Raw genomic sequence first — 27,351 nt, 5'->3', positions numbered from 1 at the left:
CCATTAAAAACTAATTAAGTTAATAACTGCTGTGCAGTGATTCAGATTAGGTTTTCATCAAAGCATTATGTAGAAAATACCAGATTTATACTGCCACAGTACTCATATTTAATTTTGCTATTATATTGATCATATTCACTAGTTTTTAAATTCACACATTTGTGAACTAGAACCCCAGTGAAAGGGCACTGTGTCTTCCGAGAACCCGAGTGAATGTCACTGCCTCCCTAGGACCCCTTGAAAGTTTCTGTGACTCCCTAGGACCCAAGTGAAAATTACCATGCCTTCCTGGACTCACTAACTCACAAAATTTGTTAAGATTTATCTCTCACTTGGGTCCTAAAGTTGTAAAGTGACAGCAAGCAATATTTGCAAAATGTTGTCCTCACAAATGCCATTTAATCATCAAATTAGCAGTGAAAATTAGGTTTCAGTATGCCAAAATACTTTCCAATGGAATCTCACATACCATATTTGTTTTATTGGAAACGCATCTCTACTAGAAACACACATAAAGTAAAATCACTAAAATCTGACTACTATTTTTTTTTTGCAGGAGAAACTTTTTGGTCCACGATGTCTGAAAGTGAGCAGCAGGAGATGGTGATGCTGTTGGACATCAAAGAGAAGAAGTTTCGTAAAGAATATCAGATGGATAAACTGGGTGCATTGGCGGAGACAGCGCAGACTTACCCACACAGATTAGTTGCTCTAATTGGCGATCTCATACAGATTCATGAGTCTCGAAAGGTTGATGATGAGAATCATCGAACTCAGTTGATTTCTGATGGATGCACTGAAGACGAGGTCAATGAACGGCTACTTAAAAGCCACCAGGAACTCATTGAAGGTAGTTGATTAAATACTTTATGTTAGCTGGAATTAATTTTTTCTGAGTGAAAAGAATTTTTGAGTGTTTTGTATGAAATTTATTTTCACTGATTGTTCATAAGTTGAATGTAAAATGTAGAAAAATTCACTGTATTTTATTTTCACTGAATCATTTCTTCAGGGAAATGATGGAAATAAAATAATTCACAGTGTAATTTATGCTGTATGGCAAGCATACTATGAACTTGTTCTTGCAGTTAAAAATGTGTTATATTTTGCTGTTTTTTTAAATTCAGTGATGTAATGGTATTATGATATAAAAAGGATCTTAGGATAGTAATAATGTTTGAGTTTTTCTGTTGTGTGTGTACTTTATTTAGCAGTACATATGGTCACAATAAAATCTAACCATTCATGTACACACTTATTTACATACACTGCTCAGCAGACAGATTCTCTTTGTTTTGCAACCTCGTTCCTCATTGGCTTACAAATCCTAACACCAAATATTCTAGCCAATTAGGCAGCACCACTTTTGTTTACTTAGTCTGGACTATCAAAGTATATCAACAACTACTGTAAAATACTTTATTTTAGCTAGAATTAATTTTTGCTGAAAAGACATATGGGGTGTTTTGTATGGAACTTATTTTAACAGTTTTTTAGCTCCGCTGTCGACTTTGTCGAGCGGAGCTTATCATATGAGTGATTGTCCGTCGTCCGTGTCAATGTTTTACTTTTTCGACTTCTTCTTGAAAACTACAAGCCTGAATGCTTTGATACTCAGTGTATATGTACCTTGGGTATACCTCTCTTAGGTTTGTTCATTTCATGTTGATATCTTCAATTCTCTAATTTTGGTGAATATTTTTGTCATTTTTGGTAAAAAGTGATATTTTCGACTTCTTGTTAAAAACTGCAAGTGCAATTGCTTTGATATTACATATATAGGTACTACATGTGGACCTCTCTCAGATTTGTTCATTTTGTTATGATATCTTTAATTCTCTAATTTTGGTGAATATTTTTGTCATTTTGGTAAAAAGTGATATTTTCGACTTCTTGTTAAAAACCGCAAGTGCAATTGCTTTGATATTACATATATAGGTACTACATGTGGACCTCTCTCAGATTTGTTCATTTTGTAATGATATCTTTAATTCTCTAATTTTGGTGAATATTTTTGTCATTTTTGGTAAAAAGTGATATTTTCGACTTCTTGTTAAAAACCGCAAGTCCAATTGCTTTGATATTACATATATAGGTACTACATGTGGACCTTTCTCAGATTTGTTCATTTTGTGATGATATCCTCAATTCTCTAATTTTGGTGAATATTTTTGTAATTTTTGGTAAAAAGTGATATTTTCGACTTCTTGTTAAAAACCACAAGTCCGATTGCTTTGATATTACATATATAGGTACTACATGTGGACCTCTCTCAGATTTATTCAATTTGTGATGATGTCTTCAATTCTCTAATTTTCGTGAATATTTTTGTAATTTTTGGTAAAAAGTGATATTTTCGACTTCTTGTTAAAAACCAATAGTTCAATTGCTTTGATATTACATATTTAGATACTACATGTAGACCTTTCTCAGATTTGTTCAGTTCGTGATGATATCTTGGATTCTATAATTTTGGTGAATATTTTTGTCATATTTGGTAAAAAGTGATATTTTCGACTTCTTGTTAAAAACCAAAAGTTCAATTGCTTTGATATTACATATATAGATACTACATGTAGACCTGTCTCAGATTTGTTCATTTCGTGTTGATATCTTCAATTCTCTAATTTTGGTGAATATTTTGGTCATTTTTGGTAGAAAGTGATATTTTTGACTTCTTGTTAAAAACTGTAAGTCCGATTGCTTTGATACTATACATATTGTTCATTTTCTGATGATGTCTTCAGTTCTTTAATTGAAATGTGCATTTCTAACAGCCAAGCTATCTCAGCCGATAGGCTGCTTGTTTGACAAGTAGAATGTAAAATGTAGGACAAAAACGTATATTTGCTGGATTTTATTTTCACTGAATCATTCCTTTAATGAAAATAGCGAAAATTAATTTCAAGCGAAAATAAAGTATTTTACAGTACATCATTATGCTGCATTGTGAATGAGGCATCATGGGAATAAACATAATATGCTTCATTGTTACAGGGTCAACCACAGGTGGTGAGCTACTGTCAGATCTACATAGTCGTCATATGATGGAACGTGAATACCTGCTGTCAAAACTACGAATGGAAAATGATAAGACATTGAATAATGCTGAAATTATAACTGTGTATGTCCAAATTATCCGACAACAAAAGTATGCAGAGAGTGAAGCTTTGTTTGAAAATTCCAGCATTGCTGTCGGAATCGCTGAAAGACCTCAGTTATTCAAAAGTCCAAAGTGAGTTTGAAGCATATACTAATAATCAATGCATATATTATTAGCTGATTGGCGGCCATTTTGTCGCATTTGGTTTTACACTCACAAAACAACAGGCATTTCTCTGTCATATGTGGAGAAGAGTCAAGCTACTGTAAAATTACTAATTTTCACTGAGTTTAAATTTCACTGATTTAGCATTTCAGGCATATTCAGTGGGTTTTAAATTCACGGTTTTATCATTTAGATAATGTGTTCTATGCTAAATTTTACATATTTACTGGGTTTTAATTTAGCGCATGTTCCAGTCAGCGAAATAAGCAAAATTAAAACCCAGTGAATGATTAACCCCTTTACAGTATTCTGGTAATTACATTGATCGTGACAATATTCAATCTATTATTGCCACTTAGGTTCGACAGCGATCGTAACAGGCAAGAGAAGCTAGCAATTGAAAGATTACAGAACTGGAAAAAAAGAAAAGTACAGAGATTTGAAGATGAAAGCATCACAGATAATAAAAATAAAGGAATCGTTGAGTTACAAGTAGATGTCATCAAAATAGCTGTACGAAAACACACTCACGAAAGGGAGGTTAGTAATTGTCCGATTTGTGCACGTTAGAATAACAAATAGTTTATAATTTCTATTATGTTCATTGCTGATTTTTGACTCCAGTATCTCTAAAATCAGTTATTGCATTTCAATAAGCCTTGGTAAATGACGTGTTTGAAAACAATTCTATGGGCCTGATTAGGTTTCGATTGAAATTCAAGTGCATTGTATACTAATTGCTTAATTTGCATAGAGATTCCGGTAATATGCATAATCATCATCACTTTTCATTGAACTTTGGTTCATAGATGCTCTTAGGTAATTCACAGACATGATAGTTTAATGATAAAAAACATGTATACCGGTATTGACTATCTAATTATTATAGGCCAATTTCTGATATCTCAAAAAATCAGATTTAAATTGAACTTGTGGTAGAGGTGCTCTGGAATAAATTAGATTGGAGATGTAAAATCAAATTTTTTAATATCTCTCTGATACTCTCAGCACACACGAGTTCTTTCTAAGCTTTCTTTTTTTCTATTAGATCCTTATCACTATGCTGCAAGGTAAAGAAAGTTCAAGCGCTAAAACCGCTGGAAGACGACTAAACAAAGAACAACGTGAGAAGAGACTTAAAGAACTGTGTGGACAGAGATCTGATTGGCGAGAGTCGTCATCTCAATACATGATATCTAAACGTAACTTACATCGACGCTTACTGCAAGAAGGTGTTGGAATTTACCAAGAAGTCAGGTATGATTGTTTGAACGGTTATTCTACATTTATTTGATGGTGAGGTGTTGATTAAGTTTTTTTAATCTACTTGGCATCCATTTTGTTTTTGACAAATTCTGTAGTTTCTACTCTAGATTCATGTGTTGGTTTAGTTACAAACAGTAGCAAGGAAGTCCTATTGTCCACATCCATAGCTTGGGCATGTATTGTTAGATTACCTACAAACTTGGTGGATGAGTAACCATTACTAGAGGTCAATGCATGTCACTTTGATTTGTACTCAAAATGACTGTCCCTATTCATCTATTATGGAATAGAATAGAATATTGCTTTTTTACAACGTTAAAGAAAATTTGACAATTGTAAAAAAAATTTTGATTTTTACACATGTAGAAGGGAATAAAGCTAAAAACAAAACAAAAAGTGTGACAAACAAACAAGAAAAAGTAATAAGAAACAAGTATTATGGTGACTCAAGTACTGCGACATCAGATACTTTTTGCACATGTTCAAATAATGTTTATCTAGAAAGTGGTGTTACCTGTGGATTCTGGGTTGCACTCTGTGTGCCATATTGTTTTTTTTTACCCCACATTAAAAAAATAACACCAGAATCAAAAAATAAAAATAACACAGGGTTAAAGTTCGCGTTGTGTCGATTAAATACAGCATAGTTTTACCACAGCTAAAACAGTGGGACATTTCGATATCACACTTACTTATAAGATAATGTGTACTATGTAGTTGACATTCTTGCTATAACAAGCATGATACCATATTTACTATATTAGTAGTGCATGCGTTCACGTAAGAAATATTTCTATGGTCAAAATAAATTTTAGTATACAACAAATGTGATTTTTTTATATGTGCTTCTAATAGAGTAAATATGATATCTTTCATTGTCACATACTGTACATATTAAACATGTGTATATCCATAGTAAAAACTCTTTATGGAAAACTTACTGTTAATTCATTTATTTTCACTGGCATTTAATTCCATTAATGATTTGAGTTTCAAATTCACAAACTTGGCTGGGAAACAATGAGTCTATTTTTATTCTACATGTTCATATGTATTTAATTTAGCAGATTTCACTTATCAGCAAAAAATAGGGAAATTAAAACCCAGTGAATAATTAATGTATTTACAGTATGTTACTTTAGCTGGAATTAATTTTTGCTGAACAGACTTTTTGGGTGTTTTATGTGGATTTTATTTGCATTGATTTTTGGTGAGTTGAATGTAAAATATATGAAAAAAGTATATTCGCTGGATTTTATTTTCACTGAATCATTCTTTCAATGAAAATAGCGAAAATTAATTCCAATCGAAATTAAAGTATTTTACATTATGATGATTACCATGTGGTATACAATGAATTTCAACTCTAAATAAAATTTGTATGTTTGCAGACGTGAAGAAATTAAGAATGGTCATAACCTGGATGATTTATTGATTTCTGCCAATGTATTAGCTGATTTACAACAAAAACAAGACCGAGAAATCAACCTCCTTTTGACAAATATGCAGAATAAGGTAAAGGCACTTGCATCACCTGATCTTAAACAAAAGAAAGTTGTTGAATGTGATGTACAATTTTACAAAAATTAATACATATCAAATAAAACTGATCTTCATTGGTCTCCATCCCTAGTCACTAGCTCACCTTCAAATAAAACTGATCTTCATTGGTCTCCATCCCTAGTCACTAGCTCACCTTCAAATAAAACTGATCTTCATTGGTCTCCATCCCTAGTCACTAGCTCACCTTCAAATAAAACTGATCTTCATTGGTCTCCATCCCTAGTCTCTAGCTCACCTTCAAATAAAACTGATCTTCATTGGTCTCCATCCCTAGTCACTAGCTCACCTTCAAATAAAACTGATCTTCATTGGTCTCCATCCCTAGTCACTAGCTAACCTTCAAATAAAACTGATCTTCATTGGTCTCCATCCCTAGTCTCTAGCTCACCTTCAAATAAAACTGATCTTCATTGGTCTCCATCCCTAGTCACTAGCTCACCTTCAAATAAAACTGATCTTCATTGGTCTCCATCCCTAGTCACTAGCTCACCTTCAAATAAAACTGATCTTCATTGGTCTCCATCCCTAGTCACTAGCTCACCTTCAAATAAAACTGATCTTCATTGGTCTCTATCCCTAGTCACTAGCTCACCTTCAAATAAAACTGATCTTCATTGGTCTCCATCCCTAGTCTCTAGCTCACCTTCAAATAAAACTGATCTTCATTGGTCTCCATCCCTAGTCACTAGCTCACCTTCAAATAAAACTGATCTTCATTGGTCTCCATCCCTAGTCACTAGCTCACCTTCAAATAAAACTGATCTTCATTGGTCTCCATCCCTAGTCACTAGCTCACCTTCAAATAAAACTGATCTTCATTGGTCTCCATCCCTAGTCACTAGCTCACCTTCAAATAAAACTGATCTTCATTGGTCTCCATCCCTAGTCACTAGCTCACCTTCAAATAAAACTGATCTTCATTGGTCTCTATCCCTAGTCACTAGCTCACCTTCAAATAAAACTGATCTTCATTGGTCTCCATCCCTAGTCTCTAGCTCACCTTCAAATAAAACTGATCTTCATTGGTCTCCATCCCAAGTCTCTAGCTCACCTTCAAATAAAACTGATCTTCATTGGTCTCCATCCCTAGTCACTAGCTCACCTTCAAATAAAACTGATCTTCATTGTACCTACATGTAGCCCATCTGCAAATAAAACTATTAAATCTTCATTTGCCCTCATCTCTAACATGTAAGCCACCTTCCAATCAAAAAACGTTTTACATTTGATGAAGTATAGAATTGTGGCTTGTATTATTACCGGTAGTTTGTCTCAAACATATTTATTCAACAGAGTGCATCAGAGTTGAGGGATATTAAGCGGTCAGAGGAAAGGGCTGTTGTAGAAGAGTGGTTAGATAATGTATCATCTGTTGTTTTGGGCACATTTGATTTGTCACAAGAAGAAAGGGAACTCATAAAAGCATTGGAAAATAAGTATGATGTCATCAGGTAAGGAATATTGTCAAGTGTATAAAGTATGTATTATTACAGTATGTTTTAATTACCTTATATTATACAATCTGTGTTTTTCTAGTTTGACAACTACAGACACTTGTTGCCAGAAATCATCAGTATGCCTATGGTTTGGATTGATATAGGACTAATAACTTGTGAATCCTAAGAGAACATATCATGAGGTTACATGATTTTACAGCACCCTCTTTGGCCTTTTTCTGCAGTTCTTTTGTTTTTATTATTTATAGCAATCTATTACCAGTTTACATCCTGCAGTAATTCTCTTTATTTATGTGTATGTTGCATAGAGACAAATTGTTAACAGAAACTCTCAAAAGACACTATGGAGCAGATGCATGGAAGGATATGCTAGAAAACGAACAACAAAGACTTCTCTCCAAAAAGAAATTGGAGGAAAGAAGTCTACGACAGGAAGGAAAGTTGGATGAAATGGCAGCCTTGGTTGGAGATTTCGGAAAGGTATAAGAATTCATTGCAACTACTATTACCAGGGTATTGTAATCTTGTTTTTATTGCACTCCATTTCACTATTTTGCGCCAAAGGAAAATTTGAAAGAATTGCCAGTGTCAGCCAAAGTGAAAATATACTCCCATGATGCAATGGTTTCTCTCATTGAGATAAAATAACATTTGAACATTTTTTAATCATATGATCGCGTACTGCACTCATTAACTGGCTTGCCATTGAAATTTATGAATATTCATATACAGGTTTGTTGCGTCACTAGTATCATTATGGAAATGTTCAATTTAAAACTAGAACATTTGAAAAATAATAACCGAGTTGTCGTGTCAATGGTCCAATAGTTTTGTGAAGAACATTCTGCATGAGAATTTTCAGTACCAGCATTTACCAGTTATACATGTTATGTTGAATATAAAATATTGCAGTTTGTAATACAGCTGCTTCTTGCTAAGTCTTGGGTGTCGGGATCCAAGCAAAATCAAGGGTCATGACTTATTGTGAGCTAACAGACTGGATAACTTTCGCTCAAACAGGCTGCTCATTTAAAAAATTGAGATTAGAATAATTGAATGGATTGTTCACATTGTATTGAGTTTTATAGGACCTTATCAAACCAGTAACAAACTAGAAACATGAGACAAGCTACAGACACCTTTTGTTTTCCAGTAAATAGCAGGGCAATGGGTGGTAAATACTGATGACATCTATGCAGTTTGAAAAACACAGGCATCTATTCTTTAATGGCTGATTACCTATGTAAATACATGAAACAACTCTCAAAGTTGCCGCTAAAAAAGATTCCAATTACCCTCAACTTTGCAACTTAGCAGATAACACAACATAGTAAGGGGTCATTGTATCTCTGAAATCTGTATTTGTAGAATGAATTTAATTTAGAAGAATTGATGGGAAGGATTCAAACTGAATATCATCAGAAATATTTAGAAAAACAATCCAGAATACAGAAAGAAGATGAGGATGTTACTGATTATGGTGAGTTTTATAATATTTTAGTCTAGACTACATCTTGTATAGATATTACACAGACCTGGGATTAGAATTAATTCTCAACATTCTAGGGATGCTCATGTCAATAAGATTATTACTAAAGCAAAACAAAAAATTAATCTTCTACACCATTGTATCAAAAATATATCATCAGAAATGATTATGATTCTTTATATTGAAATATATTGTAGTACCTTCCATCTTAAAGTATACCAGTTCTATTTGGAACCCAGTTGAATATGAATGCAATATTCAAATTAACAATATCAAATTTAGTAAGTAGAAATATCATTTATTCCATACAAACATTATATTGACAGTAAATTATAAAAGGTGCGGAAATTTAAAAAGTTGTTTAACTGTGGCATCAATAAATATTTGCCCTCCCATCTTCCGTTAAAGACTCTAAGAATAGCACAGACATCAAACATAAATTACTGAAGATATGAATCAAACTTCGAACTGAGTCTGCTTTAGAAGAACTCCATAAATTCCACTGGTTAAAGATCTTGTACTATCCCCACCACTAAAAGCAAGCCCATTGTTATCCCTGATTTGTTGGCATCAGAGACACATTTTGACGACAGTCAAGTTTTGAAACATGATTTCACAGCCTTGAACTGTTGATCTCTGTTTGATACATGTAAAATAGGAGATGATGTCATCCACATATTCATTATCCCCAGGGGTAATAGCTGTGTAGATTACTTCCTAACTTCATCTCTTTCATATAGTTGTCATCTTTCTAATTTGTAGCAATTCTAACTTTTCTTTTCTGATAAAAATGATATTTTAATTTCCAACAGAAATAGAAGAGCCGTTAGCAGTGAAAAAGATTGGTAATCCACTCGGTGACTTACAGTATAGATTCAGTGAGGATATGGACACATTGATGGGCAAGCTGAAAGGAGAAGAAGGTGTGTTCTTGCGTGAACAGGGAAGGATACAGTTGCTACAGCGATGGAAGAGGCAGAGAAACCGTGCTGAGAAGGAAGAGAAATTCTTAGATACTGTTTTGATGATTGGACTTGCTGAGAGGATTCCCATAAATATAGATATGAGGTGAGACGATGAATTGTTAAAATTTTATGGATTATTATATTACCAATTCTTATCAGATCAGGGCAATTGTGAAATATTGAAATCGGCATCAGCATTTTACTTGTCAGAGTGAAACTTTTATTGTCCTTGTATATTTCAGTATACAGTGAAATGCGATTTTTGATTTTCATTTGCTATTTGTTTTTCAGAGTCAAGAAAGACAAAACTCGTAACTTTCAACTTGCGAGAGAGAGATATTCCAATAGAGAACACCGGAAGAGCCAAGGGTTGTATGATGAGCTAGAATTTGATAACCATGTATTGCCACCTAAAGGTAAAATTTATCTCACTTTTCATCAAAGTTCATTTTCCTGATTTCTGTGGAGAGGTTATATATTTATTTTATAGTGACCTGAATGAATCAGAAATAAAGACTTTTTGTCTCCATGTATGTTACTTACTTTCGAACTACTAGTAATGTAATTACTGCATTTGCTCTGTCAGTATTGCATGGGCTTAATATGTAAATGACATCTATGGTCAATATCAGTAATATTTTAATGATTTAGTAGACAACAAATGTGATTTTGGGTTTATATGTACTTCTATTGGTGATGTGTTTCTAATAGAACAAACATGATACATGTAGTAACCATTACCTTTTTTAAAAATAAATTTATGCTTCATGCTCTTGACTGCATTAAGGATCATAATTGGATTTGTTTTTTGACATTCCGGCTCACAATTCACAATCAGAAGACTGAAATGTTGATAAACTGTTCTCCATAACCTTGTGCGGTAAAAGTAGTCCTCATTTTGCAACACTGTTTCCACTATATTATGTCCATCTGCAGGTGAGCTGGAAACATGGAAGGAATCCATGATGATAGAAGTCGATAAACGACACAGAATGGAGCGTAATTTGATGATGAGTATTTTAACAGACAAAGGCAGCGAAGAGTTGAGAGAAGTGGCCAGGTCTATGCCAGATGATGAGAGACAAAAGCGATTAGCCGAATTGAAGCGCAAGAGAGAAGGGTTAGAGTTGGACAGCAAAGGTGTGTGGATTGTGTGTGCTTGTAACAGATTATAAACTAGTTGCCTGCTTGCTGTAGTCAAAGTATAATTGTTGTAATTAAATCATGCTGTATATTTTACTCAGGGAAACTGTTTAACAATCTCAGTAAAGTAGAGATTAAATCAAAGTTTGAAAGATATTTCACTGCAATGTTGTTATGGAGAGATAACTATCCCCTTTCAGTACATCTTCAGTATCTTCATCAGTTCTACATGTAGCAGCTGAATTATGACTTTTATCTCTTCGTAGTAAATGCATCGTATGATATTCAATATATGTCTCATACGATGCATGGAAATTATAATGTTTGCATTGCCTTTTGTGACTAATTATAATTCACCTCTTTTCTAAAACCACTTGACTGACAATGTTGGTATTATGTCATGAGAGGTTGGACGACAAGCAAAAGAGATTTTAATGTAATCATTCAATTAAAACTTTATGTGTTGTTTTACAGTAAAAAAAAAAAATTATTTCTGAGACAAATTCACCTCAGAACCCTGAAACTTTCAAAGCAAATTATCAATTTTTCTTTATAAATTTGTCTTAGTCTTTGTGGAGTTATAAGTAATAGTGTATATATTTTGATATCTACTGTTTGTTCCCTCTTTTTTGCAGATGATCAAGAGCAGAATTTAGATATCTTGGAGGAGAGTGGTGCCATTAAAAGTGTGGTACGGAGACTAGTGATGGAAGAAGAGGCCCAAGGCAAGATAGTCAGTCACGGTGAGATTGTGGTCTCTCTGCTGGCTGAACTCCAAGAAGAACAGGAAAGAGAAGGCGAGAGAATATTTCTCAGTTTGGATGGAAAGGTAAAGAATACTCTACTGGAAATGTTCGCTTTATGCTATCATTCTCTTTGCCTATGAGTGTATTTGATGTTGGAATATGTTTCAAAACTTAAATTTAAAATAAAGTTTTGTCATAATGATTCTGTTTATTGTAATTTCTAAAATGAAATTACGCAAAATAATCCATCCAAATGGTCATGGTACATCTATGTTATCTCATCTGATGGCAACCTCTTTTTATTTTTAGTCTAAATTTAAATTGGCAGTTCATTCCCCATAAGTGTGAGCTCAACTACTTGGATTGTATACTCTTTCTTCCAAATCAACTTTATAATCAATCATCTGACTTGTGTAGCAGCTAGGGGTTTCCATCATTGCCTTTTATCAACGAAGTGCTTCTGTGATGTTACTGTGTTTAGTTGTCGTTTCATTTAGTAATAAATCTTTCAAAACTAAGATATAGAAGGCTACACAACATCAATGCTGTGGTTGGCCTTTTTTATCACAGAGGTGCTACATCACTTGGCATGATCTATTGAAAAGATTTATCAGAACAACAATTCTGTATTTAATTTGGGTACATACTTATACAAATAAAGTGTCAATTTATTTTAATACTAGGTAGTGGCAATCTGATTTGGTGATTGTTGTTTGTTTGTTTGTAGACAGAGGATGATATTTCCGGGATGCGATATGATCAGATAACAAGACGTAAGATAGACAGAGGTGATAATATCATGGAAATATTCTCAATGTATGAAGGTGCAGGACAAGAAGATGAACTAATCAAGGTTTGTGTACATCTTGTCTGCAGTTCAGATTATGTATATGGTTTTAATATTGTAACTATAACATATCACAACCACTGAAGCCTTGCCCTTCTAAATAACAGTATCAAACATGATACAGTTCTTGGGAACACATTTACTGTAGCCATACTACATCAACAAAATGACATATTAAGGGACAACATCAAAAGTTCAATGTAGGATAAAAAACTTAATTTCTTTAGTTTTTTCCCAAACCCCCCCTACCCCCCACTGAAACTTAATTTATGAATATTGATAATGGTGTCAGACTATATTCACCATTAAATACAAATTGATAATCGAACATTGGTATGGCGTAGCAGTTGGTTCGCGGTCCATGCCCTAAAATTGACCTCATTTAACGCACATATTTACATTCGAACCAAACCATGTGTTTTTTTCAGTTTCTGTTGTTTTTGTCCATGATTGGATAGAAAAAAAAAACGAACTACAAATACTCCATAATTTTTTTGACTTGATTTTTGATTTGACAAAATCGTTTTTGTAGGATGGAAACTTTTTGAGGTCACAACCCCCCACCCCAAACTAAAGCAAATAAGTTTTTTATTCGACATCGATCTTTTGACGTTGTCCCTAATGAGCATAAGGTCATTGATACAAGGTTCAATATTGAGGCTATGATTGTTTTGTGGGGATTATTAGAGCCAGGGCAAAAATATTAATAGCTTACATGCAGGAAAAAACATGATGATGAATACAAGTAGTTTGATAGAGTGATGAAGCATGTTTTTGATCTTTCTCTTTTTACAGGCTTTGGAGGAGAAATATGATGTTTTAAAAGATAGGTTACTATGTGATGCCCTGAGGAGACAAATGAGTGAGGAAGATTGGTTAAATCTGAGTGATGAGGAGAAAAAGAGAAGACTGCTGAAACTAAAATTAGAAGAAAGGAGATTGCAAAGAGATGGTAAGGTTCTACAAATCTGTCACATTTCATATATTTATTTTTTTAACCCAATCCAGTCAATGTTGCTATAACAACACATTGTTTTGATCAGTAGCAACATCACATAATTATTTCTCACACTTGAACAAGACGCATATGGAAATAAACAAAGCTGATGACCTCTGACCCAAGCCAGAGGACACAAATTGTGATTGAGACTAATGAATCACATGCTTCCATACCAACTACTTATGCAGCCATCTCCACTTTCCACCCAAGCAACCATGCTCATTGACTGCCCAATTATCCTCACTTCCCACCCAATCATTCCCACTGACTGTCTAGTCATTGCCACTTTTCATCCAACCATTTCTACTGACTGCCCAGTCATTCCCATTATCTACCCAACCGCCTGCCTAGTCATTGCCACTTTCCACCAACTGTTCCCACTGACTGCCCACCCAGTCATTGCAACTTTCCACCCAAGTGTTCCCACTGACTGTCTAGTCATGGCCACTTTCCAACTTGCCATTCCCACTGACTGGCTAGTCATTGCTACTTTCCATCCAATCCTTTCTATTGACTGCCCAGTCATCACCACTTCCATTTCTAAACATTCCTGATTCCCAAAACTAGTCCCGATTCCAATGCCCACATATCAGATTGTTTGTATTTAATATTCCATGATCTTATTTACAGGAAAGCATGATGCATTAGTTACATTACTGGGGGACAATTTCCACATTCAAGGCAATGTTAGTTCCTTGATGGGAGAACATCAATCCAAATATAAACAAAAACTGATAAAAAGACTTGCAAAGAAGAAACCAGGTATGGTTAGAAATAGTTATGTTCTTTCTTTTTACATCCCAAAAAGTTTACACACATGGGAATAGGGTATCCTCTGTCACAAGATGAATTTTGAACTTTATTATTATATATTATTTAATGATTACCCTAATTGTCAATTATTTTTCATGTCATTACGGAATTATGTATAAATTAGACTTCTCTTCATTTTTGATTTTTTATGAAGATGTTGCTGAAAATGATGGGATACTAGAAGATGAAGGAGAGCGAAAAAAGAAATCTACCAATACTCTGCTGGAACTGCATGATAGATACAGAGATGAACGAGATGTATTGATGACAAACTTACGTGACCCTCAGGCTCTGATGAACAAGAAAGAACGACAAGCATGTTTGATAAAACTCAAACGAGAGAAACAAAAAGCTGAGAGGGAAGAAGGATTTGAAGCAGCCGCTCTGGCGGTCGGTTTAGCCGAACGCAAACAATCACAATTTGCTGAGAGGTATGGTTATATGTGATGAGATGAAAAAATACATCAATTTATAACTGTGACAATAATACAGACTGTTTGTGTGTCTTACATGGTGTCTTTGGTTTCCGTAGATTACAGCATGATAGGGAAAGACAAGAAGACCTAGCTAGAAGAAGAATAACATTTTTGCGCAAGAAAAAAACAGAAATCCAATCAGAGGATGATCAGCTTGTGAATAGTGGCAATCGAGCTGATATGCAGGTATGTTACACTTATGAATGTATAATGTGATGTTTTTGTGACTACTTAATTGCATGCATCAGAATACATACTTTTGTAAAGTTGATATATGTCACTTGCGCACCTGAGTTTATTGATACGTAAAAAGTAGTGCTGTTGCTGTAACTGAAAAATGGAGGAATAAACAAGAAGTTAAATGTGTAAGGTTTCTGGTTTCTTTGATGAGTCAACACATCGAAGTATTGTTAGTCACATTACATTGTTTACTATAAACAAATGTGCTTAAAACAAAATAATACAAGTGATTTTGTAGCTGGGTTCGGTCAGCCACATTCAACTTGAGGTAGGACTTCAACATAACAACTTGAACTTGCAGACTCATGAATCACTTGTTCAACGTAAACACCATTTATTGCTGATCAAAACACTTCAAACGAATTTACAAGTATAAACTTATAGAGACTTGTCATAAAACATAAACGTTGTATAAACAGATGAATTAGTTGACCCACACAGTTGAGCATGAACTCAAACTAAAACAGAACTATCGTTAAACTTTAAAAAGGGGAATGGAACATTAAGGCGTTTTCCAAGCAAGACGGAGGTCAACCAATCAGTGACTGCATGCTGAGTTAATAATGGAATATCAGTGAGAAAGGAAGGATAGAATGTTTTCGTTCGATTTCTATACAAACTGGAGTGTAATAATTATGTACAACATCTATAAACACATATCTCGAAATTACTCATTAAATTGGAACAAATTACATAGATTAGTAATAATATAGAAATTATCAACATCAAAACACTCCTTATTATCATTTCAATGATAGATTTTCAAACGCATGATTGGTGCATTACATAAAAATTACAAATTGTCTACTTCAAAGGATGCTGTTCTACGAGCACTTGAAAACAAGCATGCAGTGGAGCGACAAGTGTTACTGGAGATATTACAGCAAGATGGATACCAGCAATTTAGAGAATTTGCAAGGATCATGACAGAAGTACAAAGGCAGGACAAGCTGGATGAGTTGGTACTGAACAAACAAGAATTAGACTCTGGTAAGAACGGTTTATCTTGTATTTATTAAATTTACACTGTGAAATCATTCCAAAAATCTGTGAACTTGGGACTATTTGTCTTTTTGCAATCAATCGTTTTTAGTTCATGTAGGTGACTGTCTGTTGTCACTTGTCCTGTGCCTGTGTCCCCATCTGCATTAACTTTTGTTATAAATGACTTGTTGAAAGCCATCGACCAGATTGCTTTGATCATTTGATAGACAATGTCAAATTTGTTCAAAATTATTCAAATATGAGAAAATTAATAACAATTTAAAAGATGTTTTTGACTATAAGATCAATAAATATATCAGCATAAAATTGTGATCAGACTTCAAGATTACCTGTATGAAAAGCTATTTGTTGATTTTAGGTGATGTGAATGGTATGATGGAAATATTGAAACAAGCAGCCATAATTAAGATGTGCAGTAGACATAGTCAACTCGAAAGACTAAAGGAAGGCATTGTGGAGAAAGATGATGTGATTGTCAGCATATCAGCTGATCTACAGGAACAACAAGATAAAGAAAGTGAACAATTGATAGAACGTCTACCAGAACAGGTGAATATGATATACTTTTGTTTTGGCTGACACAATCCTGTGATATTGTATTTATGGGCATATTGGGGACCAAACCGAGTCAGGTTGACACTGTTAGGTCGGGGCGTATTGGGTCTTGAACCCAGGCAATTAAAATTAGAAACAACAGTTGACACTGGGCTCATCTTGGCTAAATGGTACTAAACCCTCAGGTTGACACTGGGATGGTCTGGGCTTAATAGGTACTAAACCCATTCAAGTTGACACTGGGCTGGTCTGGGCTTAATGGGGAAACAGACACTGTCAGGTCTGAGCTAAATAACTGGACTAAAAGCATTCGGCCTGATGCTGTCACATCTTGGCTTAATAGGTAATATGCCCATTCAGGTTGACACTCTTAAGATTTGGCTTTAATATGCACTCTCTCACTGTTGTTTCTAAGCTTAATTGGTTCCAAACCCAGACCTGGGTTTAATGGGTACTAGACTCATCCAGGTCGAGTCTGGTTGATACTTTTTTAATAATGAAATGTTGTTTATTTGGTATCTGAGTAGGACTTATCAACACTTATCAGATGGCAGGAAGAACAAATCAAAGAAAGGAAAGAAAAGAAAAATGATAATATTGTCATTATTCTACTAAGAAGAGATGAATGCAATAAAACTGGGGAAGATGAACTTGTTGAAGCCCTGAAAGACAAGTATGATGTACTCAGAGATAAACTTATTGCTGAAGCATTGATGAAACAGGTTTGTTTCTATTTCTAATCTCTGGATGCAGAGAAGTGCAGTAAAGTCACTACTGAACTGAGTTTGTCGGGTCAAAGGTCAGATATTTACTTTCTCATTTTAGATGAGTGAGGCTGAATGGAATAGACTTTCAGAAAAAGAACGACAAGAAAGAATACTCAAGATGAAGTTGGAGTTGAGACGATTGCTTGAAGAAGGAAAACAAGATGAAGTGGCTAGGTTGCTAGGCGATGTGATTGAAACCCAGAATGCATTGGAAAGTTTGATGGGAGAAAATAGAGCTGAGTATGAGAGGAAGTTGAAAGAGAGGTTGGCCAGAAGAAAAGCAAGGTTGGCGAAAGGTGAGATAAATTTTGACGTCTTAACATTTGACGTCTTACCATGTAAGATATGAGTTACAGTTTATGTCTTATTTGTTTGTCACATTAGAGTATTCAACATGGTGACACAACAAGATTCCTGACCAGTGGAAAAGCAATATTTCTTGCATCTTTTTTTTTACACCATATTAAAACAAAAACAAAATAAAACGATTACACAAGAGCTAAATAGATGAATAAATAAATTACTACAAATCTATAATGAGCTGCTTATATTAAAGATCTTGGAAATAGTTTTCTGGAACTAGTCTACTTTGTGACCCTTTAAATAATAATAATAATAATAATACTGATTAATAACAATAATAATGATGATAATACATACTAAAAATAAACAATGTGTTCTTAATGTTAGGTATGTCAGAATCAGAGGTCATTAAACTTGAAAGCATAGAAGAATTAGCAGAAGAAGAAGAACTGAAGAAAAAACCCAAACCTAAGAATATCTTAAAAGATCTGGATAGGAGATATGATGAGGTAATAATTTGTTTGTGTCAGGCAACAGTTTTTTACATTGAATGTCACTGTTGTCTCTCCTGATTTGTTTTCGGTGTGCAAATTGTGATATGCAGGAGCTGATAATACATATAGTAAACTTGTTGCCACGGAAACCATGTTTCATATTTTAAACCTTCCTGTCATATTGAATGGTAAGATAATGTGTTATCCAGGCATTAACCAGGTCTGGACAAATATAAGTGGATGCAGACCATGTGTCATGAAGTCATATACATTGGTGAAGAAATCTCTGCCACTGGTTTTTGTCTCTCATTGAGTGTGATATACTCACCCAGGGTAAGGGTCAACACCTTTTTAGTGTTCAACCCCAGGTAGGATTTCAAATTGAAACCTTCCAAGCACGGACCCAGGCAGCAACCACTTCACTGTTTATTTTATATTTCAGTATAGGTTGGTGACTCTTAGAAAGACTTTCTTACAACAATTTGTGTTTATTTCTATCATTGCCAAGTTTTGTTGATGATTATGAGAATTATGTATTTGTGTAGGAAAAGGCAGCATTACTCGCCAGTTTGAAAGGTCAAGATGATAGACTATTGAGCGAAAGACTACGACAGGCAGAGTTATCAAGACTTAAGAGAGAACAGAGAATAACAAGAGAGGAAGATAAGTTTGAAGCAGCCGCCATTTTGCTGGGGTTAGCAGAACACTATGGTGACGTGTAAGAATGTTATTTAATTAAAAACATTCTTTAAAATATAGTAATATTAATACATGTATGTGTTTTCCCATCCCAAGTATCTGAGTTGTCAAGGTGTGTAAATATTGACAAGTTTAACCCTATGAATGCCATATTGTTTTTTGCAGTTTTTTTTCCCATAAATTGTTAATTTTAGACCAAATCAGACTTAGTTTTTCATTTAAAGTACTGGTACTTGAAGTTTACAATTTGCAAACTACTTGGGTAGTCCTTTGGAAATAACTTGGAAAAATTTTAGAAAATTGTTACGTTATTCGTCCTTAACATAAGTATTTGTGCAGGAAATGTAAACTCATTTGCTTAAACTATGAAATTTGCATATGTATGAGATTGAAGTTATATTTTTTTATGACATTGCACAGTGAAGCAAGGAAGCGGTTAAGACAAGAAGAGCTGGCAAAACAAAGATTAGCCGAAAGGAAAAACAGACGAGCTGATGCAAAGAAAAGATTAGCAACGATAGAGGAGGAAGTTGTAACCATGCCTGAAAATGAAGATGATGTCATTGCTTTGCAAGATGCTGTGTTGAATGAAGTAAATAAGAAACATCGTGCAGAACGAGAACTCCTGATTGCGGTAAGAAAACCTCTCAATAACAAAAAGTTATGTTTCTGGTCGGATTGCTGTTCTTTCACTTATTTAGCCCCTGCAAAGCGCCCTCTGTTGATGAATCAATGAAACCTGAAAAATGTAGGCCCTTTCAAACATTTTGACAAAAATGAAAAAAATCACCTTTTCACCCCATTTTTGAAAAGCAATATGACCAGAAACAGTCTTTTTTTTTTTTCGAGGCCTAAAAGACACTGTTTGCGATGAATTCAAATTTCGTACTACTGAGCATTTTACTGGGCATATCCACAATGCATTATGGGATATAACCTTGCACTTGTCAGTGGATAACTATAAACACCGAGAAAAAATATTTTCATTATATTTGGATTTATGTCAGTACCAATATATGACTTTTTCATTGCATGTCACCAAACAAAGTTTTGAAATATGAAGAAATAATCTTACCATAGAAACTGGCATAAAAAGCCAGTTTCAAACATTTTGGATTCTTGTATTTCAAAAAATTATCCGGTAATTTTTAGCATTCTGATGGCATAAATGATGGTGAACATGACATATAATCTTCATATTTTTATTATTACAGCTTTTACAAGAACAAGAGAACAGCAAACATAAGAAAACTGCCAAAGATATGAATGAGGACGAACTCTACAATAAACTGAATGAACTGAAATCATACCGAGCTCAGTGGAGAGAGTCTTCCTCTGATCCCTCACAGCAGATACAGATATTTGAGGTATGGTAAACTTAGTTTATAGTATATATTGTATCAAGGATTTATAAGATGAGGTATACAACTTTCATAACCATGTACAGTGATATCCAATGAAGAAAAATCTCTCATTCTCTGTGAGCATTGAAAGCAATTTTATTCCGTGCATGTCTATCGAACACAGTTCTAACCAATTACATCACAGAACTCAGTGGACGCTTGAAAATGTTCCATTGAATAAACAGAAATGAGCGGTATTATCAGCACTTTTAAAAACGTAAAACACATGTATCACATTGCTTTGCTTTACATATATTAAAGCAAGGCCCTACCAAAAATGGTCTGAGATAAACACAAACCAGTTATTCCACAGACTCACTCTAATTTGCATTTGAATTTCTTTTATAACTGTAGGTTTCTCTTGTGATTTTGTGATCATCTCGCAATTCGCAAGACTTCTTCAATTCATGTGGGATCTTCATCTCATATCACACTTTTGCATATCCTAATCTCACGAATTCGTCTTTATATAAAATTAAAAAAAAATGTTATACTGTTGTTGTGCATTTAATTTGGTATTCTATCATCTACTGGATTGACTGCATTGTAATTTGGTGCACAGATACAATGTGATAAACACCAGATCTGATTTGGTTGAATCTGTTCATATTATGCATATTAATTAACTATTTTGCATACTATATAACTAGTTTGTTTGTATCAAAACAATTGTTTACTCAAATAGATTATTGAACTTGCCATACAAATATACAGTATGTAGTTGAATATTAATTTAGAAGTAATTTGCATACCAGTAATAACTAATTAATAGCAGGAAGGACTTTCAGTTTATGTCTTGTTGTTTGTTATATATATTCACAGGAAGCCATTGCTATGGCCATTGAAGTTCGGATTGCTGAGCTCGCCAAGCTATCTGCTGAAGGAACATCAAGTGAAAGTGATGCTGAGATTAGCTTATTGGCTGACTTACAACAAGAACAAGATAAAGAAAGTAGACATTTGATGGCTGATCTGCATAGTCAGGTGAAATAATAATATTTTTATATTTCTCAAAGTAATCAAAAAATAGAGTACATACATGTGGTGGTCATGGTGGTACTATTGCATGGTCTAACTTCTATGGTAGTCATGGTGATAAGATCATTTGTCTTGCAACTATGGTAGCCATAGTTATAATATCTTGTATTGTCTAATAATGTGTGTTAGTCATGGTGATACGATATTGTGTGTTTGCATTATTCTATGGTAGTCATGGTGATATTATTTTATGTTCTACCAACTCTGGTAGTCATGATGATATATAATATATTGTGTGGTTCCACGTTTCTATGATAGACATGGTGATAGCATTGCATGTTCTTACAACAATATGGTAGTCATGGTGATAATATGTGATCTCATGATTCTATGGTAGTCATGGTGATAACATTGTATGTTCTAACAATGTGGTAGTCATGGTGATAATATGTGATCTCATGATTCTACGGCAGTCATGGTGATAACATTGTAAAAATAAGCTGTTCAAATTACATTGATATGTGATACGCAAGTAGTTGTGTCTGTAGAATTAATATTTGGTGTTTTGGATTTAATTCAATTGTCTGTTTTTCTTCATTTATCTAGAAGATCGCTATCGTACCTGATTTTTATTTTGTTGAGATTATTCAAAGGAGTTATCATCAGTGTTTGATGTCACACTGTTTTACTTAAATCATTTTGTTATTACCTTGCTGTCTTGTCTGTTCTACACAGAGTGCAGCAACGCTGAGACAACTAAAGCAAGCAGAAATGATAGCAAGATCACAGAAATGGTATGACAATGTTGCCAGTATCATGTTTGGCATTGCACATCAACAACTGACTTCAGAAGATGAATTAGTGGAAGCCTTAGAAGAGAAGTATGATGCATTGCGAGATAAACTATTGGCAGAGGTGAGGGCGGCAAACAGAGTGGCTAATTCTGGAAACAAACTAAATATTATAAAATCACATATGAGTGATTGTCTGTCGTCATCTGGTATCGTTCGTGTCAACTTTTTACATTTTCGACTTCTTCTTGAAAACTACAATTCTTATTGCTTTGATAATTGGTATATATGTATGTACCTTGGGCAGACCTCTCTTAGATTTGTTCATTTCGTGATGATATCTTTAATTCTCTAATTTTAATGAATATTTTTGTCATTTTTGGTAAAAAGTGATATTTTCGACTTCTTGTTAAAAACTGCAAATCTGATTCTTTGATACTATACATATAGGTACCTCAGGTAGACCTCTCTCAGATTTGTTCATTTTCTAATTATATCTTCAGTTCTTTAATTGAAATGTGCATTGCTAACAGTGGAGCTATTTCAGCCGACAGGCTGCTTGTTAGTCCTCGTTCGGACGAAGTCCGAAAACGGGGACTTATAATTTGGTCTCCGTCCATCTGTGTGTCCGTGTGTCCGTGCGTCTGTGCGTCCGTGCGTCCGTCCGGAGTCATATCTCAGAATCCCTTGGACCGATTCCGTTCATTCTTTGCATGTCCCTAGTACTTTATGTTGGACATATGCACATGCAGTGGTTTAGCGATTCGATTCAAAATGGCCGACTGGCAGCCATCTTGTTTTTTGAAAATGTTGTATTTTGGACATGCTTTGTCACTTTTCATTCAAATTTAATACATAGATCATACATGTTAGGATACATGTCCCCGACCGTCCGTGAGTTCCTGAGGAAGTCCGTCCGTGTGTCCGTCTGTCCGTGCGTCAGTCTATCCAACGTCATATTTCAGAATCCTGTGGACCGATTCCGTTCATTCTTTGCATGTGCCTAGTACCTTATGTGGGACATATGCACATGCAGTGATTTAGCGATTCGATTCAAAATGGCCGACTGGCAGCCATCTTGTTTTTTGAAAATGTTGTATTTTGGACATGCTTTGTCAGTTGTCATTCAAACTTGGTACATAGATTATACATGTTAGGATACATGTCCATGACGATTTATTTCGCAATTGGATCAAAGATGGTCGACTGGCAGGCATCTTGTTTTTGTTTTTTTATGCGGTATCTTGGATGTGCTCTGTCAGTTTTCATTCAAATTTGGCACATACATGTACTTTATACATGTTAGGATGCATGTCCATGACAATTTGTTTCAAAATCTGGTCAAGGATGGCCGTTTGACAGCCATCTGACTTTTTGGCCTTACTACTATATTTCCACAATTTATGTACCATTTTCATTCGTATTTGGCACATTCATTATACATATCTCTGTGTTTCATAATCAGATCAAAGATGGCTGAATAACGGCTGTTTTTATTTTGGCCATATTACTATGACACGAAACACGTGTTTTCATGTAAATAAACAATCTGTTGTATACGCCACTTGGAACTCAAGTTTCAAGGACACGCTTGCGACAACCCCTCCGCTTTAATATGACAAGCACAAAGAGAACTTAATGGGGACTGTGTCATTTTCAATGACTTGTTTGACAGATAATATAGCTAATGTTGGGTATCACTTGAAACAAGACTCAGTGGAGAATAAATATGGAGTGCCTGATAGAAAGTACATGTTAGCCACAGTATACATGTAGTGTAAACAATACTTATAACCAGCAAATCTCATTCCATGTCTGCAGTCATGTAATGATTCAACATTTATTCGATCTGTACAGGCACTGATGAGACAGTTCAGTGAGACGCAGTGGGCCAAGATGTCAGAGAAAGAACGACAGGCAAAGCTGATGAAATTGAAATTAGAAGAAAAAAGATTAAGGAGAGAAGGAAAATTTGATGAAGCTGCTGCCTTGTTGGGAGACAGTTTTAAAAATGATGAAGGTGAGAAATAAAAACAACTTGTGTGATTTTATCAAAGCAATTTTACATGTGTGAGGGCATGTACATGCATGAAATTTTGAAATTGAATCTTAGTCATGCAATTCAGACGACATCCATGTATAATGCCCCAAGATATGCCTCATCTTTTGCAATTTGAATTCAAAATGGTTGACTGGTGACTGGCACTACACACACACACATCATGCAGCATATTGGCACATGCATTCATTTCACCATGATCCAATTCAAGATAGCAGCATGATGGCCATTTTAGTGCTAAAAATGTAATTCAAAGTTTGCCAGAACCTTTAATCTGCCACACGTTTTTCAGTTTTGAAAGATATCATTCACTTCTGTTCTTCTTTATCATGGGACATGTGTACATGTGCACTATTAAATAAAATGGATAGCAACTGTGTCATGTTTCTTAAAGTTTAATATACAATTTCAACAAATACTGAAATTCTGATTGTTTTCAAATATTTTGTCAGTATAAAATCTTTTCCAAGTAAAGTCCAGTGGGCTTTATTATAAGCATAAGAATATGCTCAAATTGAATAGAAGGCTCAAGTTTGATTAACCACATATGAAGTGGTCACTAAATTTCATTTCTTTGTCAGAATATCAAACAAATAATTGTTTTATCTTTTCAGAACTGGCTCGAATACTTGGCGAGTCTGAGAAGACTCAAAAGGAGAGACTGAAAGAACGACTTGAAAGGAGAAGACAGCTAAAAGCAGAGAGAAAAGCTGAAGGTTTACCGGTTGATGATAAATCACTGGATGAAATTCTGGATGCTGAGGAAGAAGAGGAAAAGAAAAGAAGAAGGGTAAGAATCCATAGCTTGATGTATGGATGCATAGAAATAATGCTACGTGGTCATGTGGTATCTTTGTCCAATCAATAGAAATAATGCTATGTGGTCATGTGGTATCTTTGTCCAACCAATAGAAATAATGCTATGTGGTCATGTGGTATCTTTGTCCAACCAATAGAAATAATGCTATGTGGTCATGTGGTATCTTTGTCCAACCAATAGAAATAATGCTATGTGGTCATGTGGTATCTTTGTCCAACCAATAGAAATAATGCTATGTGGTCATGTGGTATCTTTGTCCAACCAATAGAAATAATGCTATGTGGTCATGTGGTATCTTTGTCCAACCAATAGAAATAATGCTATGTGGTCATGTGGTATCTTTGTCCAACCAATAGAAATAATGCTATGTGGTCATGTGGTATCATTGTCCAATCAATAGAAATAATGCTATGTGGTCATGTGGTATCTTTGTCCAACCAATAGAAATAATGCTATGTGGTCATGTGGTATCTTTGTCCAACCAATAGAAATAATGCTATGTGGTCATGTGGTATTATTGTCCAATCAATAGAAATAATGCTATGTGGTCATGTGGTATCTTTGTCCAACCAATAGAAATAATGCTATGTGGTCATGTGGTATCTTTGTCCAACCAATAGAAATAATGCTATGTGGTCATGTGGTATCTTTGTCCAACCAATAGAAATAATGCTATGTGGTCATGTGGTATCTTTGTCCAATCAATAGAAATAATGCTATGTGGTCATGTGGTATCTTTGTCCAACCAATAGAAATAATGCTATGTGGTCATGTGGTATCTTTGTCCAACCAATAGAAATAATGCTATGTGGTCATGTGGTATCTTTGTCCAACCAATAGAAATAATGCTATGTGGTATCTTTGTCCAACCAATAGAAATAATATTATGTGGTCATGTGGTATCTTTGTCCAACCAATAGAAATAATGCTATGTGGTCATGTGGTATCTTTGTCCAACCAATAGAAATAATGCTATATGGTCATGTGGTATCTTTGTCCAACCAATAGAAATAATGCTATGTGGTCATGTGGTATCTTTGTCCAACCAATAGAAATAATGCTATATGGTCATGTGGTATCTTTGTCCAACCAATAGAAATAATGCTATATTGTCATGTGGAAATAATACTGGTTTAAGTATTATACACTTATAGCATTAAACTTTATTCTAAATTCTTTTTTTTTTCTGACAAAGAATATTTTACTGGAACTGAACAACCATTTTGAAGATGAGAAAGATGCTCTTATGGCCGCACTGAGGGCGCAGGATAAACGACTGATGAGTGAAAGAGAACGACAATTAGCCCTGGCGAAATTGAGACGTGATCAACTGAAACTCAAAAAAGAGGATAGCTTTGAGACTGCTGCTGTGTTGTACGGAATCGCACAAGACAATGAAGCCAAACGACAAACAGGGTATGGTATAACATAATACTTGCATATACTACTCAGCTATATGACTTTAATGATGTTGATTTCACTGAGGCTTGGTGTGAGGACAGTACATACAAGTAAGCAAGTACACATATTATTTGTGATCAGATTCAATATGGCCGACTCACGGCCATAATTATTAGATTACAGATGCATGCACATCATATTTTTCATTCCCACTTTATTTATATATTTGATCTTACATCCATTTCCTTGCATAATAGTGAATGATTGTTATTTCTTTTCATCTCGTGACTTCATTGTATGTATGATTTTAAGACAAAGCTGAAGGTAACTCAGATAAATGATTCATTGTGTTTTTAGTTGCCGGAGGGCACATAATGATGGGGCTTGTTCTCAGTTCATTATCCCTTCTTATGCCTTTATGACCATAGCTGTATCACTTACAATTATAATAAAAACACTCTAACTTGTGTAATTTAATACCCATACATATTAATTGAATGGGCTCTAACTTTATTGTGGACATGTGAATGAAAGGAACACCTAATTACCAACATCGACAGCAAACTTGCTAACCAATCGCCTGTGCTGATTCAAACTGGTGTCTGGAGATCTTTATCAAATTAGGCCATCCCATTTTTAATGGGAGGCCAAGATACTTTTAGAGAGGGGCATGATCGATATATGAATTTTCCATAATAATATTTATCGTTGTTGTAATTGTACTTCATAATTTATTACATTTAAAATATCGCAAAGCGAGAAAAATATGAAAATTTAGCATAAAGTAACGACTTAAGAGTGCG

At 34.5% G+C, this 27,351-nt stretch overlaps 1 protein-coding gene across 2 annotated transcripts in view; it reads left to right on the top strand.

The window, feature by feature from the left end:
- Positions 1–27,351, top strand: part of LOC100366570 (uncharacterized) — a 57,760-nt gene that overhangs the window by 9,729 nt on the left and 20,680 nt on the right. For both annotated transcript variants that reach the window (XM_085496988.1, XM_085496989.1), the window contains exons 5-34: positions 557–850; positions 2,998–3,235; positions 3,628–3,808; positions 4,317–4,525; positions 5,926–6,049; positions 7,391–7,548; positions 7,863–8,034; positions 8,923–9,034; positions 9,856–10,111; positions 10,300–10,424; positions 10,945–11,148; positions 11,787–11,980; positions 12,625–12,750; positions 13,540–13,696; positions 14,375–14,506; positions 14,712–14,988; positions 15,090–15,219; positions 16,089–16,263; positions 16,637–16,827; positions 17,361–17,555; positions 17,659–17,896; positions 18,291–18,412; positions 18,943–19,115; positions 19,517–19,730; positions 20,311–20,463; positions 21,322–21,483; positions 22,213–22,392; positions 24,126–24,288; positions 24,942–25,117; positions 26,343–26,563. In XM_085496988.1, coding sequence (XP_085353114.1) covers positions 557–850; positions 2,998–3,235; positions 3,628–3,808; positions 4,317–4,525; positions 5,926–6,049; positions 7,391–7,548; positions 7,863–8,034; positions 8,923–9,034; positions 9,856–10,111; positions 10,300–10,424; positions 10,945–11,148; positions 11,787–11,980; positions 12,625–12,750; positions 13,540–13,696; positions 14,375–14,506; positions 14,712–14,988; positions 15,090–15,219; positions 16,089–16,263; positions 16,637–16,827; positions 17,361–17,555; positions 17,659–17,896; positions 18,291–18,412; positions 18,943–19,115; positions 19,517–19,730; positions 20,311–20,463; positions 21,322–21,483; positions 22,213–22,392; positions 24,126–24,288; positions 24,942–25,117; positions 26,343–26,563 — 5,452 coding nt within the window. The remainder of the gene's footprint in view (positions 1–556; positions 851–2,997; positions 3,236–3,627; positions 3,809–4,316; positions 4,526–5,925; positions 6,050–7,390; positions 7,549–7,862; positions 8,035–8,922; positions 9,035–9,855; positions 10,112–10,299; positions 10,425–10,944; positions 11,149–11,786; positions 11,981–12,624; positions 12,751–13,539; positions 13,697–14,374; positions 14,507–14,711; positions 14,989–15,089; positions 15,220–16,088; positions 16,264–16,636; positions 16,828–17,360; positions 17,556–17,658; positions 17,897–18,290; positions 18,413–18,942; positions 19,116–19,516; positions 19,731–20,310; positions 20,464–21,321; positions 21,484–22,212; positions 22,393–24,125; positions 24,289–24,941; positions 25,118–26,342; positions 26,564–27,351) is intronic.

This window comes from Saccoglossus kowalevskii, chromosome 3 (genome assembly GCF_978046115.1).
Source record: "Saccoglossus kowalevskii chromosome 3, keSacKowa6.1, whole genome shotgun sequence".
Lineage (NCBI taxonomy): Eukaryota > Metazoa > Hemichordata > Enteropneusta > Harrimaniidae > Saccoglossus > Saccoglossus kowalevskii.
Note: the sequence above shows the minus strand (reverse complement) of the source record. Positions and strands in the feature narration are given on the sequence as shown.